The 19,521-nt window shown below is 36.1% G+C and overlaps 2 protein-coding genes across 14 annotated transcripts in view; one reads left to right on the top strand and one right to left on the bottom strand.

Moving 5' to 3' along the window:
* The window catches only part of LOC126377861 (zinc finger protein rotund-like), a 196,302-nt gene extending 179,266 nt beyond the window's left edge, over nt 1-17,036 (top strand). For all 4 annotated transcript variants that reach the window (XM_050025864.1, XM_050025865.1, XM_050025867.1 and 1 more), the window contains 2 exons: nt 10,599-10,818; nt 13,161-17,036. In XM_050025864.1, the coding sequence (XP_049881821.1) occupies nt 10,599-10,818; nt 13,161-13,951 (1,011 nt within the window). In that variant the 3' untranslated portion in view covers nt 13,952-17,036. The remainder of the gene's footprint in view (nt 1-10,598; nt 10,819-13,160) is intronic.
* Nucleotides 17,037-17,600: 564 nt separating this feature from the next.
* Nucleotides 17,601-19,521, bottom strand: part of LOC126377833 (filamin-A) — a 96,472-nt gene continuing 94,551 nt past the window's right edge. For all 10 annotated transcript variants that reach the window (XM_050025780.1, XM_050025781.1, XM_050025782.1 and 7 more), the window contains one exon: nt 17,601-19,131. In XM_050025780.1, the coding sequence (XP_049881737.1) occupies nt 18,947-19,131 (185 nt within the window). In that variant the 3' untranslated portion in view covers nt 17,601-18,946. The remainder of the gene's footprint in view (nt 19,132-19,521) is intronic.

Here is a 19,521-nt window from a genome sequence, read left to right as displayed (position 1 = left end):
CACTGGTTTGGGTGACAAAAGCAAAACAAAAAATTGTGTGATCACGAAAAAATGCCACTTTGCATAGCGAAGCCGAATCTTATCTCGGAAATTTAGAGATCATATTCCATTGTGCGACTTTATAGTAAGTATTTTAAGTAGGTCTTGGTCAGTTTACGTTGAAGCTCTGAAAAACTGTTTGTAATAGTTAAGCACGTTAGGGTTCATACCCCTGACGAATTTAGTTTGGTTCCGTAGAACTGCTTGTTTAAGTTTCTTTAATACATGTAGGAAAGTGAGAATACTATGGAAGGATAATGAATGGGAATTTGATTGTTTATGGTATGAATGGAGGGTGGTTAATGAATGGGACGTTAGGCAGTTTTTTTTAAAAGTAATAGAGGCGTGTCGATAGTGCAATGATTTGGGTAAAATATAAGGAGTTTGTAAAATAATAAGAGTAAAGACATTTAAAATATATCCCGTGTTATTTCTATATCCTACATACATACATAACATACTTAAACCCACATACTTAAGACTATATCCCAATTGGGGTAATCAGAGTTACATCCATCACAAGATGAACTAACCCACACCTCACTAAGCTTATTATTAGACTAATGTGATAGGTGATGAGCGATATCGCCGTCTGTAATGTCCGAGCCAACTGTGTTAGTGAAATAACAAACTTATAACAAACATTTTTTACATTTCTAAAGTTTGTAATGTACAAAATAAGAATTGGTATAGCACTAAAATGGTGACTATATTCTAAAATAGCTTGACAAACATTGAAATTAGCAAACACGGCCATGTCTGATACGACACTTGCTTCTAATTTCGTCTATTTGATTATACAATCAATCGAATATGAGTCACTTTAAACTTAGTGTAGATATTTTACACCGGTTGAATTTTACTTATGTACATAAACGCGGGGCGGGAAGCAAGAGGGAAACCTCTGTCCTATTTTTCCCTAAAAAGCATGAGAATACTACACCGACAAGAGCGTGGCTCTTAAATTAGTTATGACGACATGAAGTCGCATTTGTTGTCTCCATTTTGGTGGGCAATCAGGGTGTTAGTGAAGTCGTAAGGAAAACTTTAAGGGATCGTTCAGACCTTGATTCTGAGTTGATATCAAGTGAAATTTTCCGTCGCAAAAGTATGGATCTGAAAATAATTTAAACGAAAACACTAACATTTTCCGACAGGAAGTGATTCAGAGTTGATTGATATCAACTCTGAATCACCCCCCTCAGTATTTGCTACGATGTCACTAACACCCTTTCTAATTGTATGATGATTATAATGTATGATGATTCAGCTCATTATTCTGAGTTATTACCAAGTGGATAAACAAAAACAAAATACAATCCCTGATAAAATGTTTTTTTCCGCTCCCAATTTCATCATAATATAAGTTTTATAAAATTTGTCTTAATTTCGACTATTGATACGATCCGGTCTATGACGAAAAGAGGCTACATTTTAAATTCTATTCCACGCTTTTGTTAGATACTAATTCCCTTGCAACATTCGATTAAAATAAACTAGTCTAATATTTTATTTTTAATACAAATTACAATATTTCTGTCGAACGAATTGTAGAGGTTTAGTAACATTGATTTCTCGCTATTTACCCAGATTACTCGATTTTTTCGATCGTTGCGCCAATCGGTAACGCATGGCCGCTACTGACATTGGCGGGGACGGTTTTTTGCCGCCAAAAACACAAGCGGAGGTCGCGAGAAAAACTGCAGTTTCCAAGATCGATATTCTTACATGACATCATGAGATCGAACCAGAGAATAGCTTTATTCTTCACAAAATAAATCAAGAAAGTCACATATACACAAAATCTGGTCTGTAATCCCTAATGGGGTGGGCAGAGCCACAAGTAATCGAAGCCAATTTGCAGCCACAGTTGATACGAAGTCCTAAGATAGTTATAATGAAACTTATGGTGACAAGGGATCAGCCTATTTCCCATAACAATAAATAAATCGTATTTATTTCAGAAATCTTAGAGTATAGAGTTTACTGAGTTTTTAGTAAGTATCCTTAAAACAGATCACCAGCTAAAAATTTAGGCCTTTGTGGTGTGTTATGTGCTCCCTCCATCTTTATAGTACTTCTAAATAATTTCAAAGATCTCGTAACGGCCTCCGTAGTCCAGTGGTTGAGCGTTGGGCTCACGACCCGGAGGCCCCGGGATCGAATCCCGGTGGGGACATATAACAAAAATCACTTTGTGATCCCTAGTTTCGTTACGACATTACAAGCCGTTGGTTATTACTTAATGATGTAAGTATGTAGTCGTTACATGAGCCATGTCAGGGGCCTTTGGTAGCTCAGTAAAAACCCTCACACAGGGTTGATGAGGTTGGTATTCCACCTCACAACCCACATGATAAAAAGAAGATTTCAAAGTCAAACTTAACAGAACTTTTTAAAATAGTTTTTGGTTGTTAATTCCAGAGCAATATCGTATGACTTTTACGACCAATTTTGTCGATTTGTCGTTTTAAACAATTGATTTTTATTGTATTTTTTCTGAATCAATGGGAAATCGTATTTATATGCTACTCATCTGTGACCAAAGCGTGGTCAACAAAATACCATATTTATTATCTCCAATTAAGCATTGAGCATAAATTAATTTACCTTTTATTGATTAAGAGGCAGATCGTAGTTAATTGAGAAAACTGTTTTTACAGCCGGTAATCACGATTAATTGATGTTTACTGCGTTTTTGTTAACTATCCATTGAGAATTTGGCAAATCGATTCGGAAGTAATTCTCTCTGGTAGTTTCCTAGTTTTTGTTTGTCTTTTAAATATTCCTGTGTTATATTTCTGTGTTCATATCCTTGTAAAACGTACAATCATTTGTACTTGGTGAGTTCGAAATGATGCTAACTAACATAGCATTGTTTCATTGTATATCTGTACGGTTTACGAAGAAGATTCATGATGCGAGTGTAAAGAGGAAAGTCTAGGCAAACGGTCACGATTACTAATATGAATACACTTCGATACCATGTCACATTAACTTTTTCAACAATTTAAACCGTAAGTCTCATTAAATGTCAAATATGATAGTGCGACAAGGTTTTAAAGTGGGTACATGATATTTCTCATAGCTGTAGATACCGCTATGAAATCCAGAATGTTTTAACGAAAGACCGCATTGAAGCAATTCATCTAAAAAAGCAATATTGCTTTTTGACATTTGTTGCCATTGCGCACTTACTTTTATATGCGCAACTGTCAAATTGCAATATTGCTTTTTAGATGAATTGCTTCAGTGTGGCCTTTTTAACCGCCAAGAATACTGTAAACCAGCATGAAGACGTTGATGAAGCAAAAGTCTTCTGTATTTCCGAATGCATATAACTCGGCTGCTTTCAAGGCCAGAGTGAACAGGCACCTTCTGGGCGAGCTCCATCTTAGGCCTCGTCAATGCCTTCAAGCAAGTCTGAGGCCAAGAGCAAACACATCAAAGGTAAAAAAGTGGTCAGAATCATAGTACATAATTCCATAGTCTCTGGCTACCCTGATGGAAATTAGGCGTGATCCTATGTATGTTTGTGGGGTATAGAAATAACACGGGATATTTAAAATATCTTTACTCCTTATATTTTAACAAAATCCTCTCACTCGACCGACATCGCACCATAGACTCCCTTTCTTACTTTTTAAAATTGCCTTACGTCCCATTCATTAACCATCCTCCTTTCATACCATAAACCGTAGGTCACTAAAATTAGATTCAGACGAAGAGAAGAAGTTCTTTTAGATTGAGATAAATAGAAACAAGTGGACACGACCCGTAAGCTTGGTCTTAAAAATTAATGTGATGTGCCACTCATACGTCCTGTTTTTGACAGGGATTTTCTAATATGTCTTTATGGTTTAGAAGTATAATCTCATAGATTACAGTTGCCTGTTCTAAGCCGTGTTGTGTCATTTTCCTTGGCAATGTTGTTGAAATAAAGTTCTGTTGGAAGGACTCATCCTTGCCAGTGAATTAAGTGAAATATTATCAAATATTACCTTAAAGATTTATTAAAAAATGTGAAGTGTTTTCAACCCATTTATACATATACAAATACACTTTATTAAAATACAAATACACCAAAATAAAAATAAATAATTACAAAAAGACTCTTAACTAAGCACATGGCAAATGGCGGCCTTATCGCTTAAAGCGATCTTACATTAACTACTACCACTGACTACTTATTGATTTATATTAGGAACACATTTAAAAAAATATAAGTGTATATTTCTATTTGTCTGCTGGAACCAGCACCAAGATGAAGACGTGGCCTAAAGAATTCGACTTATGAGTTCTTCATTCATGTTTGGATCATAGATAGATGATATCACGTGGTTTCCAAGATCTGTGCCCGGTTAATGGCAGTAGCCTTTTTTTTTGACGTGACTTATTGTAGATTTGCCGCAGATGGCATTAACTACTTGGCCGGACAAATGGGGAGCGCTGAAGGCTCTCACCCGGTTATGGCAGTAGCCCCTACTGCATGGAACTTTAACATAGCTGGCGAGGAGTGAGTGTATATAATACTGCCTTTCTACACCTTCTGGGATGTAGGCGCGATCCTATGTTATGAATTACAATTGACATAATGTACTCTCGTAAAAATAAATAAATTAAGGGTGGTATTAATAAACTAATCTCAGCTTCGAGACTGCTCTCAAGATCATGTCAATGTGACAATTCTTATTTAAAAATAGGAACTTAAGCATGATCTTGAGGGCAGTCTCAGCTGAGATTAGTTTATTAATACCACCCTAAGTCTTTTTCTCATTAACCATTATTTCTGAGGCTTCATTTAATTTTTGCCACTAGTGGTAAAATCATAATCTTCTTTCTTTAAATTAGTGATAAAATATACATTCACATACAAAAGTATTTACTAAGTTTCTGTATTTTTGTTACATATAAACGTATTATACCTTTACAAAACTTATTTTATATGTAGTTTTGAATATTATAATATACCAAAATGTATATAAAGGATAAACTTTTACATTTTCTAGCTATTTTCCAACACCGACCATCATAAATCGCGTCACCCAAGTCGGGTAAAAACGTAAAAAATCTATGACAAATACCGACCGTTTTCTGTCCTCTAAGCTTTCACAAATTAATCTGAGGGTGGCAAAAACTATGCCTTATTAGAGAAAAGCCGACCCCAGGACAAACCTTAATATCCTTAGATAAACAGACAAAATGTATGCCCGCTATTAATAATAATTTAAGGGGTGCAAAAAGAGGCGGTAGGTTTTTGCGCCCCCTTTACAGTTTTTGCTCAGAAAATTGAGTGGCGCTTTAAGAAATTAGTTTTCCTGCTTTTAGTTTAGCTTTTGGATAAAATATGTAACTCCTTATAATTAGTAGAAACTTAATTTAAAAAAGGTTACAGAATTTATGTTTGAAAGGAGCAATAATTATCAGGATTTTTATAATTTCTCGTACGATTGACTTCTTTTGCGTAAACAATTGGTTTTAATCCGTCTATTTTTTCGGAATTTTCAGTTTTATTGCTACGATTAAGACTTTCAACAGAGCTCTAATGTCTACTTTATCGTTTAACATACCTACCCATTATCATAGAATAAGGAAATAATACCACGAATCGAACGTCAACTCTCCGCCCGACCAGCGTCTGAGCTAGGTTTACCTCGCCCCCCTCAAACACAGTTTAGACTAGAATCGTATGGTGTCAGACATCACACACACAGATACGCGTGTACAGTCATGAGTAATATGATGTACCCACTTTAGAATGGGTCTGTAACTTTAGTTCGAATGTCAGTAGTTCGATGAATGCTTATTCGATTGAAATATTTTTCGAAACCCTTTTTAACGAATGATCATTCTTCCGAGTCAACTTTGTATCGAACCCCTCTTTTACCGACGAACGGTTGACCGAAGCATTCATCGAACAACTGGAAATTCGAAATGTGAGTTGTTCGATGAATGCTTCGGTCAACCGTTTGTCGATAAAGGATGGGTTCGATACAAAGTTGACTCGGAAGAATGATCGTTCGTTAAAAACATAATTCGAAAAATATTTCAGTCGAATAAGCATTCATCGAACTACTGACATTCGAATTAAAGTAACAGACACCTTTAGAATCCTGTCGCACTATCATATTTGACGTTTAATGTGACTTAGGTTTAATTTGTCAAAAAAGTGAAATGTGACATGGTATGACCGTACGATATCGTCAATGTGTGGTGTCTAAAACGAGGTTGTTTGTATGAAGTGTCCGGGGTGTGCCGTTATCATAAATTATGCTAAAACCACCCTTACCAAAATTCTTAGCTAAATATGACATGAATATTTCTTCTCTAATCTGCGTGTCACTTGAAATTTTTCCCGCCTGAAGGTGAGGCAGGGATCAAAACGTGTCATTATGACTGGCCAGCATTAATCTGCCGACCCTCCTACAGTAATCTTATGTTATCTTGTTCAGCTTTAAGTACGGTCTCCGTGGTCGAGCGATGGACTCACAATCCGGAGGTTTCGGGTTCGAATCCCGGTGGGGATATATCACAAAAATCCCTTTGTGAGCTCAATGGCCACATCGAAGCAATTCATCTAAGAAAGCAATATTGCTATTTAACATTTGTTTGCATTGCGCACTTACTTTTAAACGCGCAAATGTCAAATCGCAATATTGCTTTTTTAGATGAATTGTTTCGATGTGGCCTTTTTAAACCCCCCTGGTTTGATTAGGACGTTACAGGCTAATCACCTGATTGTCCGAAAATAAGATGACCCGTACTTCGGAAGGCACTTTAAGCCGTTGGTCCCAGTTTATATTTCACAATACATTTCAACAGTCTTTTCAATACTATTTAGTTCTTTGTGTACTTACCGTGGTATTTTTACCATTTTATAGTTGTACCAGTTCCTCAAAATTGCTTTCTTTTATGGAGTCGACAGGATCTTTTCAAAATCCGTTATCAACAATAATCCTAGGACAATACATGAACGGTTTATTTTTATTTGCACTTTCTCGCTATTATCTTACTTTTAGACGTATAAAAGATAACATTCAAAATCTTCAAAGGAAGTTCTGAACTGATCTTTGTTCTATTTCAAACGTGTTAATTTTACACTTTATTACTTTCTAAAGTATTAGTAGATGTTAATAAGTCATTCATATTTGCTTCAGTAGGTAATGAAATATCATTTAATTTGACTTTGTTCTTACACAGATGTACGTTTTTTTAGATTCATTACATGTATTTACCGCTTTTTGTCATTATCCATCCACCTCATTAGCTATATATTGTGGTTTGTCTTCATTTTATTCAAATTACTCCTCATTTCCTCTAAGACTAAACTTTAGGTATTCCTTATGTTTTATCGTTTTACACAATTATATGTTTAACTCAATTAAAGCTAGCAATTTGTCTCTGTGTGTATGAATGTATGTGTTATACATACATTATATTTATGTTTCGACAAAAACATTTATGTAGTGATACATTATTTATGTGTACCAATTGATTTGCGGAGAACAAGAGTCCTAGTACGGCTTTGAAATAGACTACTCTGGGCGCCATTCTCATTCGCGTCAGATAGAGTACTGCGGGGCGGAAGGCAAGAGGGAAACCACTGCTCTATTTTTCCTTAAAAAAGAAGCATGGAGAATGCTACACCGGCAAGACTGTGGCTCTTAAATTAGTGATGACCATTTGTTTTATCGACCACGTGTTATTTTTTCTATATCTCCACAGACTCGTGTAAAGCTTTTGATTCCTAATTACCAATTTTGCCATATAAGGTTATTTTAAGGTACTTAACCTTCAGCCTGTCTTTTGTCATCTCGTGTTGATGTTCATTGCATTATGATTGTTTTCTTAAATTTTCCTCGTCACTAGTTTTTTGGCCTTGTCTTTTATTATATTTTTTGTCTCATCTCCGATGCGCTAAGAAGTCTTTATGTAAATTAATAAATTACAAATTCTGCTGTTAGAGAAACAAATCTATTTTATTGCGTTTCTAGAATATTTTTTTGTAGGTTACCTTAAACATTCTAATGTCGTGTACCTACTCATATACTCTTTATTTTATCTTTATCTATTTCAAGTTTAAGACGTGTTTATCGAGATAAATGCCCCTAATTTTGGTCCGAGGTCATTAAAACCCACTTTGAAGGCGGAAGGCGGTGGCTGCAATCAATTTAATACAGATTCCTCGGCGGTGAATCGATCCTCCGAAGTCCTATTAAAAGTCAGCCACCACCTCGAATTTCCAGCCTCACACCATTAAGTAGTGCTCCAAACTTTAATTATGTTCAGGCTGTGACCAATCGCATTCGTGTCTCACATTTTCTTCCTGAGTCATGCAACGTGCTACCGAATCCTCTAACCGAAACGGCCCCACACCTTCACCTTCGCCTCTATCCTCAACTCATTTAAGCACAAATTCTCTTGTCCCTGAATATTCATCTAAAACACTTTATAAAACTGTATCGTCAAGGGGAATTCGATCGTAAACTTGGATAGATGATGATGTAATATCAACTTTATTGAATAGAGGTTTGAGATTATCATCTGGTTGATGGTTGTGATGAATTTTATCTGTCGGCTTGAAATTGAGTCGTGTTTCGTCAGCAATAGATTTGGTTGCCTGAAGGAACGTGGTCTCTAGCCCATTGTTGGAATGAAACGTGTCGGTAGGATGACAGGCAGGTTTCGACTTGGAAACTAATTTGGAATATCACAATGAGTATCAATGGAGTACCGAAACAGGCTTTTGAATGTGCGAAGAGTGCCGAGTTAATAGAGGTGCTTTGTTGGCACGTGTTGTAGCGCTGACGCTTTGGAAGTCATACCGTGAATACAAGAGCAATATTATGATACCGATACTAAGAATTTGAATGTCCGTAAATAACTTTATGTTCGTCACATTCACGATAAATTGTAATTTTAAGATTCCTCTGAAATTGTAATACATTGCTGTAACATTTAGAAGTAGGTGGTTTCAAATGGTTACCTACATAAACGACATTTTCTAATGTTATGTCTTAAAATTGTATTAAAAATATCTACCTTCCACTAAGACATATTCAAACAATTTGCCATCAACACTATGATTAAGGCTCTTAGCCAAATTCGTTATACAATAATCGCCATACTTATCCGAAGCATCAAATTCTACCACCACGCTGATTACTTCCGCCGAATTAAAACCCAACATTAGCCAAAACCAAATTTGTTTTCGAGATGCATCTCGAGGAAGTCTTACTAATAGCCGCATGAGCTCCGTGAAGAAGCATCCTGTCTTTATCATCAGTCCTGGGTAAATAAAAAACGCTCATTTGTTTCGCTGAGGCACGATCCGTCTCCGTCGCAGTCGGATGTCGTTCAAGGGCACGGCACAACCACCTAATATTCACTTTCGGATAATTTTGTTGATGAGCTGCTTTGTCTAATGCATTGTTTATGGAAAACTTGTTGGTAGTACGTCAATCATGTAATAGTAGTGTCGAATAACATCCATCATGCATCTATCGTTACATATATATATTTCGCGTTATCCTCTATCGTATTGGTTACTTACAATAAATATTGTATTTACTATTTTGAAAAGCATTAAAAATTATTTTAGTTTTTCTTGAACCTCAAACGTTTTTACAGAAATACTGCAAGTAACTTACATTATTTGCAATTATATGAAGTCATTGTTTCAAAATCTTCTACAGCATCTATCTTATATGACTAAAACGTGATTTTTTTTAAATTGAATTTAGTTTTAATATTCTTAATACCTTGTATTTTGTATACGTGTCCTTGTGTTCCCTCAAGCGTGAACACGGAGATCGTTTGATACTCATTCCAAAGTGTTTGATGGCAAGAAAAATGTTAACCTGCGCTTCCTTTTCCTGAATAATAAATAATATTTTTAAACTTAAATAAAACGACAGGAAGCTACAATTTAATTTGTTAGTCAATAATCTTTTGTTTACTTATTTTGATTTTTATAACTTGTTAAATACAATGAACTGATTTTGAAGGAAGTAGATTATAACAAGATCTTTAAATTTATTGTTTCATGAAATCCTTGATGTAAGTCTCAAATTATCTGTCTTTGATTTTACTCTGATTATTCTGGAAACGTACTAATAAATTAGAAGTCAATCTTATTTACTAATCAGTACTAAAAAATGTAAGATGATTTTCTTTCGAACAAATACTTTGTTGGTTTTCTGATATCTTGCGTATCTGTTTACACCTTTATTGAATAAAGATAACATAACACTTATCAACACGCTGGTATCCCCGAAAGGGTAGGCAAAGGAGTATAGTATATATATCCACTTTTCGCCAGCTATATTTACGTCCCATGTTATAGGGAGCGAGCCTTTTACCATTAACAGGGCACAATCCTGAAAACCAAATATTATATCAAATATCTATGATCAAAACATTAATTAAAACTTGAATGAAAATTAATAAGTGACACATAGTTATCTAAACCATATCAAAAGAATGTGTATCAGTAATATCCCTGTCACCGAGATAATAAATAAACAATATATCTAACTCCCAATTCTCGTCTATTCCAGGTGTTCGGCTCCAAAGCAGACCTTCAGCTGCACACGCAGATCCACCTTCGGGAGGCCAAGCCGTACCGCTGCACCCAGTGCCCGAAGGCCTTTGCCAACTCTTCATACCTGGCGCAGCACTCCCGCATCCACCTGGGCATCAAGCCTTACCGCTGCGAAATATGCCAGAGGAAGTTCACCCAGCTCAGCCATTTGCAACAGCATATTCGGACTCATACAGGTTGGTCTTCTTCTTCTATCGTGTTGTTGTTAGGTGAATTACCAACTTCATCAACCCTGGTGTCAGGGTTATTATTGAGCCGCCAAAGGCCCCTGACATGGCTCATGTAACGACTACTTACTTACATCAGTAAGTAGTAACCGGGACCAACGGCTTAACGTGCCTTCCGAAGCACGGATCGTCTTACTTTTTGGACAATCAGGTGATCAGGTTGGTGATGGAATATTTGAATATAATTAGTGAGCACCTAATTTCTTTAATAATTTTCATGACGTATATTTATATTCAGATGAATTGCTTCGATGTGGCGTTTTTAACCCCCCTATCATATCTCCCCATGAAATAGTAACACCGGATCCTTCAGTAAGGATTATCCAGGTTAATGACCATAATAGCATGCACGTGGATTACGATGACCGTGAATTAATAAATCACCTTCTAATATAAAATAGTTTACAGTACTTGTCCTCAGGTGAATAGAGTCACGCACCATAACTTTAACTGGGAGACAATGTAAAAGAATAAATACGAATAACAGATATATATAATTGTGATCTAAGTGAACTTGCTGGTACTATTATCTCGGCGTTTATCATTATTGTCACTTTTTATTACGAGGGGAGGTCAAAAAGTTCGCGGAATGAGGGGGAAGGGGGTCGAAATTAAACACGAAACTATTTTTCCTTTTCAATATATTCTCCCTTAACCTTAACACATTTTCCGGATCTATCAAATAATTTGTTTATTCCATCATAAAAAAAAGATTTCTCTTTGCTGTCAAAATAGGCCGAAATTGCAGACTTGACTTCTTCATCATCGCCAAATTTTCGTCCACGCAGTTCCTTTTTCATTTTTGGGAACAAATAATAATCGCTGGGGGCCAAGTTTGGACTGTAAGGCGGGTGGTTTAATTTTTCGAACCCGCATCGGTGAATGGCAGCCGTCGCAACATGGCACGTGTGGACGGGTGCGTTGTCGTGCAAAAGGAGCACACCTCTTGACAGCTTTCCTCTTCTTTTTTCCTTGATAGCCTCTTTCAATCTATCCAGTAAAGAAGCGTAGTAATGTCCCGTTATAGTCACACCACGATCTTTATAATCAATCAGCAAAATACCTTCTGTATCCCAAAAAATAGTGGCCATGATCTTTCCGGCCGATTGTGACACCTTAAACTTCTTTGGAGGAGGTGTGCCTTTTTTATGCCACTGCATCGACTCTTGCTTCGACTCAGGTTCATAGTGGTGAACCCAGGTTTCATCTCCAGTAACAATCCGGGCCATAACTTCTTCCTTATTCTCTCCACAGAGCTCTAAAAACTGGCGAGAACACTCGACACGCTCGCTTTTTTGAAGTGGCGTGAGCATTCTTGGAACCCATCTTGCGCTGACCTTAGTCATCCCAAGATGTTGATGTAGGATATTTAAAATACTTGTTTCGGATACACCGACCATTGCTGCAAGCTGCTTCTTCTTCAAGCGGGTATCTTCTAATACAAGTTTCTCTACTTTTTCGATGATTTCCGGTGTGGTGGCCTCAATGGGCCGTCCGGAGCGGGGGTCATCTTCAATCGACTCTCTTCCTTGCTTGAAAAGACTATGCCACTTGTAAACCATGGTTTTACCAGGGGCAGAGTCCGCGTAAACTGCTAACAGCTCTTGAAAAATCGTCTGAGCGGATTTTCCTTGCTTGGTGAGGAACTTAATGACGGCGCGGTGTTCAATTTTCTCCATATTCGCTGAGTTCTTCCCGATTCACTTGTTTGCTGGTCGATAGTTCAAACGTTAATGACCCGATTTGCTTCAAACTTGGTACATATACTGTTAATGAGGTGTGCAACTAGCGGCTACCTGTACGAGCAAACCAACCCCCTCCAACCCCTCCATTCCGCGAACTTTTTGACCTCCCCTCGTATCTTGTAATCCATCTATTATTTATTTTCACTGTTGTTGTTGATGTCATCAATGTATCCTTACGGAACCATGGAATACATGTGGTCAACTTTGCCAACTACGACTTTATTTGTTTTTTTTTTTGTATGGCACATCCCACGCTCCGATGCATAATCTTCTTTCACCCTAAGGTTGCCTGGCAGAAATTGCTGTTTAGCAATAAAGCTGCATTTTGAGCTTATTTTATTCGTTTGTACATATCCTGAGTTTATGTTATTGTGCAATAAAACATTATTGATTGACTTTAAATCAACCACAATCATATTCAACAACATCCCATAACTTTTCTCTGTTTCCTAATGACTTCAAATATTTTTAGAAAGCGTCACATAGGAAAGCACAGTCATTCAGGAAGTAAAACGTACATTATTAAGCATTTATCTTCTTTCACAGGCGACAAACCGTACCGGTGCACCCAAATTGGCTGCACAAAGGCGTTCTCTCAGCTGTCCAACCTGCAGAGCCACAGCCGCTGCCACCAGACAGACAAGCCGTTCAAGTGCAACTCCTGTTACAAATGCTTCACCCACGAGAAGGATCTCCTCGAACACATTCCCAAGCACAAGGAATCCAAGCACCTGAAGACACACATATGCCAGTACTGCGGAAAGAGTTACACCCAAGAGACGTACTTAAGTAAGCATATGAATAAACACGCCGAGCGGGCGGACAAACGGCCCCCGATCTCGGCTCTAGGGTTGAGCGGATTGAACAGGTCTTTAGCGGCTGCTGCCCCAACGGCCGCGCCCTTCGCTGAACACCCCTACTGGCCAAAGGTCAGCCCCGATTCAGCTGCCCACATGTCTGACGAAGGCAACTACCACCAGCAGCGTGAGAATGATGAGCATGAACAACATTTGCAACAACAACGGGCGTTGTTCGCTCAACATGACAATCAGGATGACCGCATCCAGCCCCCAGTGTCTTCCGCGGCGAATTCCGCGTTCACACCAATCAATTCCATGGCTCCTCACCTGAACGGTCTATCGCACCACGGAGCGCTCCCAACGAGACCGTATCTGTATGATCCTTTGCATTTCCAACAAGGTAAGCAGCAGCCGAACTCTTTCCCCAACCAGCTGATCTCGTTGCATCAGATCAGGAACTATGCTCACCAGCCGTCGGCACTACTGCCCGCTGAACATATTTTACCTCACGCTCTGGCGCACAAAGACAAGCAGTAGATTCCTTGCCGTTTCGTTCGGTCAGTGAAGAAAATTGACGATCGCGGAAGACCTTCGACCGTCACTTCTCTTCCCTGTCTGTGCACTTAGTACTTATGATGGTATTATTAGCCTATAGTAACGGAATATTATTAAAAACAATGTTTAGAATCTCGCTCTCGAAGACAGTGGTATTAAGAATATTACGGAAATTCGTTACTCCATGTTTTTAGACTTAAATCGATATTGTGTATGGATACTCTGAATTCGTGAGTAGTTAAAATGTACTGGGCGATGTGATTTCAGATTTTATTGCGAGGTTAAAGATTAGTTTCGTTAAGGCAGAAGTTCTTAGCATTTCGTTTGCGTTTACGTTTTATAAAGTTATTAAAATAATTGTTCGATTTTTTTTATGTTTACACTGCTTTAGGTGGAGAGCTAATCTTTAAGCTGCGTTCTCACTAGCATTTCTCTGAAAATAGGTGGCCTAATTAAGTTGTACTATGTATTAGATTACCTTGAGTTTTGAATGTGTCGCTGACAACTTTACGAACCACTTCCTCTATTCAGTATTCAAGTTACTTTTTGTTTCAACGGGTTTTATGTCAAACTCGTTTTGAGCTCTCTGTAGTTATTAAATAATAAAATTTTAAATTCATAATTTTTAATTATTTTAAAATGTCGTTAGCAAGACTCGAAATAATTATTCATTTTGACATGTCGACAATTATGGTGATTAGGATTTTTATTTTTGACAAAGATCCTACAGAATGATTCGTTGTCCGCATTCATGTAGTTTCATACACTTTTCATTTGGTACAAAACTTTTTATTTAATACCTACTTCCAGTGTTTATTATTTATTTCTAATCTTACTAATATACATATAGGACGTTATATTCGCAACCAAATGTTCGGAAGATACTTTAAATTCGCTATTCGGTTCTGTACAGATCCACAATAAAAAATCATCTTCAAAAACAAATTTGAAGTGTCTTTCAAATACTTGGAGGTAAATCAGAAAGTTCCTGAGATAAATAATTTAATAGCTAATACAGATCTAAAGAAATCACAGACATTTCTCATTTAACTTGCATTTTATCGTATACGTTAAGAATAGCCAGGGGTTACCAACCTAAACAAATTATTATAAAGAAAAGTAAGATATAAAAATATCACCTAAAATTATTAAGAATTAAATTCGTTCACTAACAAACTTCTTAAAAACTGACTACCTATCTATTAGAGTATAATTATTAGATACAATCTTAGATGAAGGTTGGCAATCCCTGCTCCCTCACAGATCTCTTAAACATCACTTTTGCACTCAGTTCCTACTTAGATCATTAAATCATTTATTTTAGCTTTATTTCATTGTCTTTTGCACAACATTTTTGTCCTTTCAAAACTGGTTTTGGGACACATGAAAGTAATGTTATTTCAACGTATGAAAATACACGAATATGCATTATATATTAAAACTTATTTTATAGTTTCCTAGGACTAGCACATCCCTAATATGTTTTCCACCAGCGGTTTTACCATTCAACACAGTTTGAATGGTAAAACCGCTCGGGCAGGCAAAAGAATTTGAATCGCGGTACCTAAAATAAATTAAACGCATTTTGTGATCTCAATCTAAAATAATATTCCTAACAGTTGCTTATTCATCACGATATATAATATTTCGTTTGCTGCATTAAAACTTATTTTCTTTAGATAAAAAAAACATAAGTGTACATTTTTTACTTTAAATTCGATAAAGCAAATGTCAGCACCATAGTAATTGCTAATTATAAAAACGCAGGCGTTATTGTAAGTGTTACCAAAACCAGATTTAGTAAACACTCTCTGTCTTCAGATTTTGACAAATTTAAGTTAATTTCTAGTATAACACATCTGAAGATTGATCGTATTTTCTAACTATGAATGTATTGTATGATAGAACGAGTGGCCAAATCGCTTATTCTAAATTCACCCGAAAAGGCGCACTTTTGTACATATTTTGTAAATACGACATTATTGACGGAACCTTGAATTTTTTTGATTTAATTAAGTCTAAAATTGCTTATGCTCAAATATACTAGGATATAAGATACGGTAGCTGGAACAATGGAATTGTATCAAGTATTCCTAATGGTTTTGATTGTACTTATTACTTTAAACGAAAATTGTTTCTTTAGAATAGTTTTGTGAAGTATACGAAAATATTGTTGATTATTTACGACCCAGTGAAGAGCATGGTGATTGTGATAGGAAGGAGCGAGAAGTAAGAGATGTGGATTTATGCGTTGATTGATTTGCTATTGAGCTTGAGTATCGCACCCGTATTCTGAGATGTTCACTCAATTCTTCCTCCACTCAACTCGGCCTCAGCTGAACATTTTGGTATTTTAAGTTGATATTTACGTCTTCGACTTGAGGATTTTACTTGAGTTGAGCATATCATACTACCATCATCTCTCTCTCTCTCTTTATTTAAGAGCTGCGCTCTTGCCGGTGGAGTAATCGCGTTCATTACTCCATAGATAGGGCGTGTAGGACGGCGGTTGCCCCAATCGCCTTCCGTTCCGCAGTACACCGACCAATTTCTCAATCAGTGATGTTCTAGCTAGAGCCAACAACGGGCTCGTTCGTTTTTGTTTTGTTATGTTTACCGATGTAACAATACAAAAATGCCTTACTGGAGTACACTGGAGACAAGGCTGAGGCGCCCTCTAAGAATACCGAGGTGAGTTCGAGGAAGTCCTCGAGGTTGCCTCAACTGGGGACGGAATTAAGGAAGGTTGGAGTTAACATCTTACATACGAGTGTATGTCTATTGGGTTGTGGTTATATGTGATTTATTGTTCCAAGTTGTTCAACTGTCACTCACATTGTTGTTATTAGCTTGAAAATCCTCTGAAATATTTAATGCTTTTATTCGAATCATTGTATATTAAGACACCTAAGCATTACATATAAGGAGGGGTCGATGTCTTCAACAGTGTGAAGTTAGCCAAATGCTATTTCTTAAGTTCGTGTACAAAAGGTTTCTTGTTTTTTTTTTATTAAATAAATAAATGTAATGGCAATACTTAATTCTTCCGAATTGTTGTTATATATATATATATATATATATCATGATGTCGATACACTTTAATGTATAATACTGATCATGACACGAGCCAAGAGTTTATCCAAATTTTTTGATATATATATTATATTTTTTTGGATAGGGAATTCGGATGATCGCCAATATCTCTCTATTTGTAAGTAGAAATGTGATATTGTATTTTGATTTTTTTTAAGTTAAGTGTAAACTTATTATTATGATTAAATACGGATATTTTTGTAAGTAATAATTACGTTTATGATAATTTCGCTTGGTAGCGTTTCGGTTAAGATAGATGATGTGAACGAAATTTTTTTGTTACTTAAAATCGATTAAAAGTTAGTTACAACTATGCCAAGAATTACATTTTCGACTTTTATTTTTTATTCACCTTACAACCCATCCAATCTTTCCACCATGGCAGAGTAATGCTGTTGGCCGCATAGTAGTGGAACACACAAGTTCTTAGGAAAACCAAGTTTTTCGAAATGCTTGAAAAACGAAAAAAAAAATTATTTGTCCAAAGCTAATTAATACTATAGCTATTAAGGAAGACAACTAAATAAAAGACCAAAAGGAACTTTCCTCTTTTTATTTAGTTAACAGTCGCAAAATACATTATATTAAATACTTAAAATAGGTATTTACAATATACGGGGTGATTCTACCTACGTAGGTAAAAGAATTCATACAGCACAAACCATTCAAAAATTAGAAAGCAGAATAATTAATTACCCTTAACTAAATATCAAAAAGGGATAAAGGCACAACAAGTTACAGAAACTATCATATAAAGCAGATTTTAAACATACGAAAAGAAAACGATACTGCCAGTTTGTAAAAATTGTGATATAGAAATCTACGATCTGTGACAGTCTCAATCTAAAATACTGCGAATTTTGGACAATTTATTCTTCTATCATTTTAAGACTTTTACTGAAAAAAGATGTAGAAGAATTGTAAAACCAGACTAAAATAGATAATTAATAAACAAGACTTATTAAAAGCAAAATTCGCTGACATTTTAAATGAAGCAAGTTGCGCCTTTACTGTACTTAAAAGTAAAAGGGAATATTTATTATCATACTTTATATGTATTGTCATTTAGTCGCCCTAAAAACTAAACGAGAATCATATAAAATGTCTCAAAAATATATGAATATTCAATAAATACGACGCATTGGATAACCTGATTGTTAGACTTGCGAATGCCGACAGTATAAATATGAAAATATTCAATTATTTATAAGAAAGGAACAAGAAAACATGAAACACAATACAAATGTTCGATTGGATTGCGAAAAGGTGGAACCACATAAATAATGTCATTTTATATACCAAGAGATCTTCCAGAATGGATAATAAATAGTCAAATACATAATTTCCGAACCTACAACATCAATTTACCTTTTTACAATCCAATTACTAAACTAAATTATTTATTTGATATTAATAATTTTGTCCATTCAAAACTAAATTATTAAATATCAAAAAACACTTTTTCTTAAATCCTACTAGCAGCGTATGGGGAGTTTTTTATCGCCAAAATCATTCAACCAAATTATTGGTATTTTTTTTCGCTAAAATCCACTTAATTCTGAGCTTTTTTCCAGAAAATTAATCTAAGTAAGTAATAAAATGACTAGAAATACCCAAACATTTTTAAAATAATTCATGAGCTTTCAACTCCAATTGCAAATAACAAATTGCTAGCGCAAATATTAATACTTACATCACTAAATTAATTCTTATCTTGATATCGAGACACCACATTTTCTGATTTTTATTCATCATATAATTATATTCTTAATGAAAAATAATGATGTTTTAAATATAACATTCAAAAAAATTTAAACCAAATTGACCCTTTTTTCACAAATCTAGAATCTTCAAACCCCACACGCCACTGTAAAACTTTTCAACTTAGACGTCAACCTTGTAAGGAGAGCCGGGGATGTGCTCATCGCCCCACTTGACGATGACGATGTAATCTCCCCTATCCCTGACTACATACCAGCACTCGTAATTGTTCTTACCCTTATGCTTGAGCTGGACCTCATCACAAGGACCCTTGGGGCCGTAGATGCCGACGAATAGGATATTGTTGCCTGTAAAGGAGAGGAAGAATTGAAAGGAGATCATTCCTAATACTGTATAAATAATCCAAATGTATCAAAGATGTTGTTGAGACAACTTGAAAATCAATTTGAAGAACTGTCTTATTTATATTAGAACAAATTTGCCGGTCTTGAAGACCTTGACGCCAAACGCCAGATCCGAAAAAGTCGACCCAAGTCCTCCCACCACTACAGATGTAACTCAAGTGGGACTCTCTATCGTACTTCTTGCAACAGGAATTTCAAAACCAAATTTGGTTTTGTTAGTCACGCTCACGCTCTTGCAAAACCGAAGGCTAACACTAGTTAAGTATGTCGCCGTCGACGGATACGTCTGGGAGGATCTGGGAGATCATCAGTAAGTACAGGAAATGTCAGATG

Source organism: Pectinophora gossypiella, chromosome 24 (assembly GCF_024362695.1).
Source record: "Pectinophora gossypiella chromosome 24, ilPecGoss1.1, whole genome shotgun sequence".
NCBI lineage: Eukaryota > Metazoa > Arthropoda > Insecta > Lepidoptera > Gelechiidae > Pectinophora > Pectinophora gossypiella.
The sequence above is the reverse complement of the archived record's forward strand: the minus strand, read 5'-3'. Positions and strand labels throughout refer to the sequence as shown.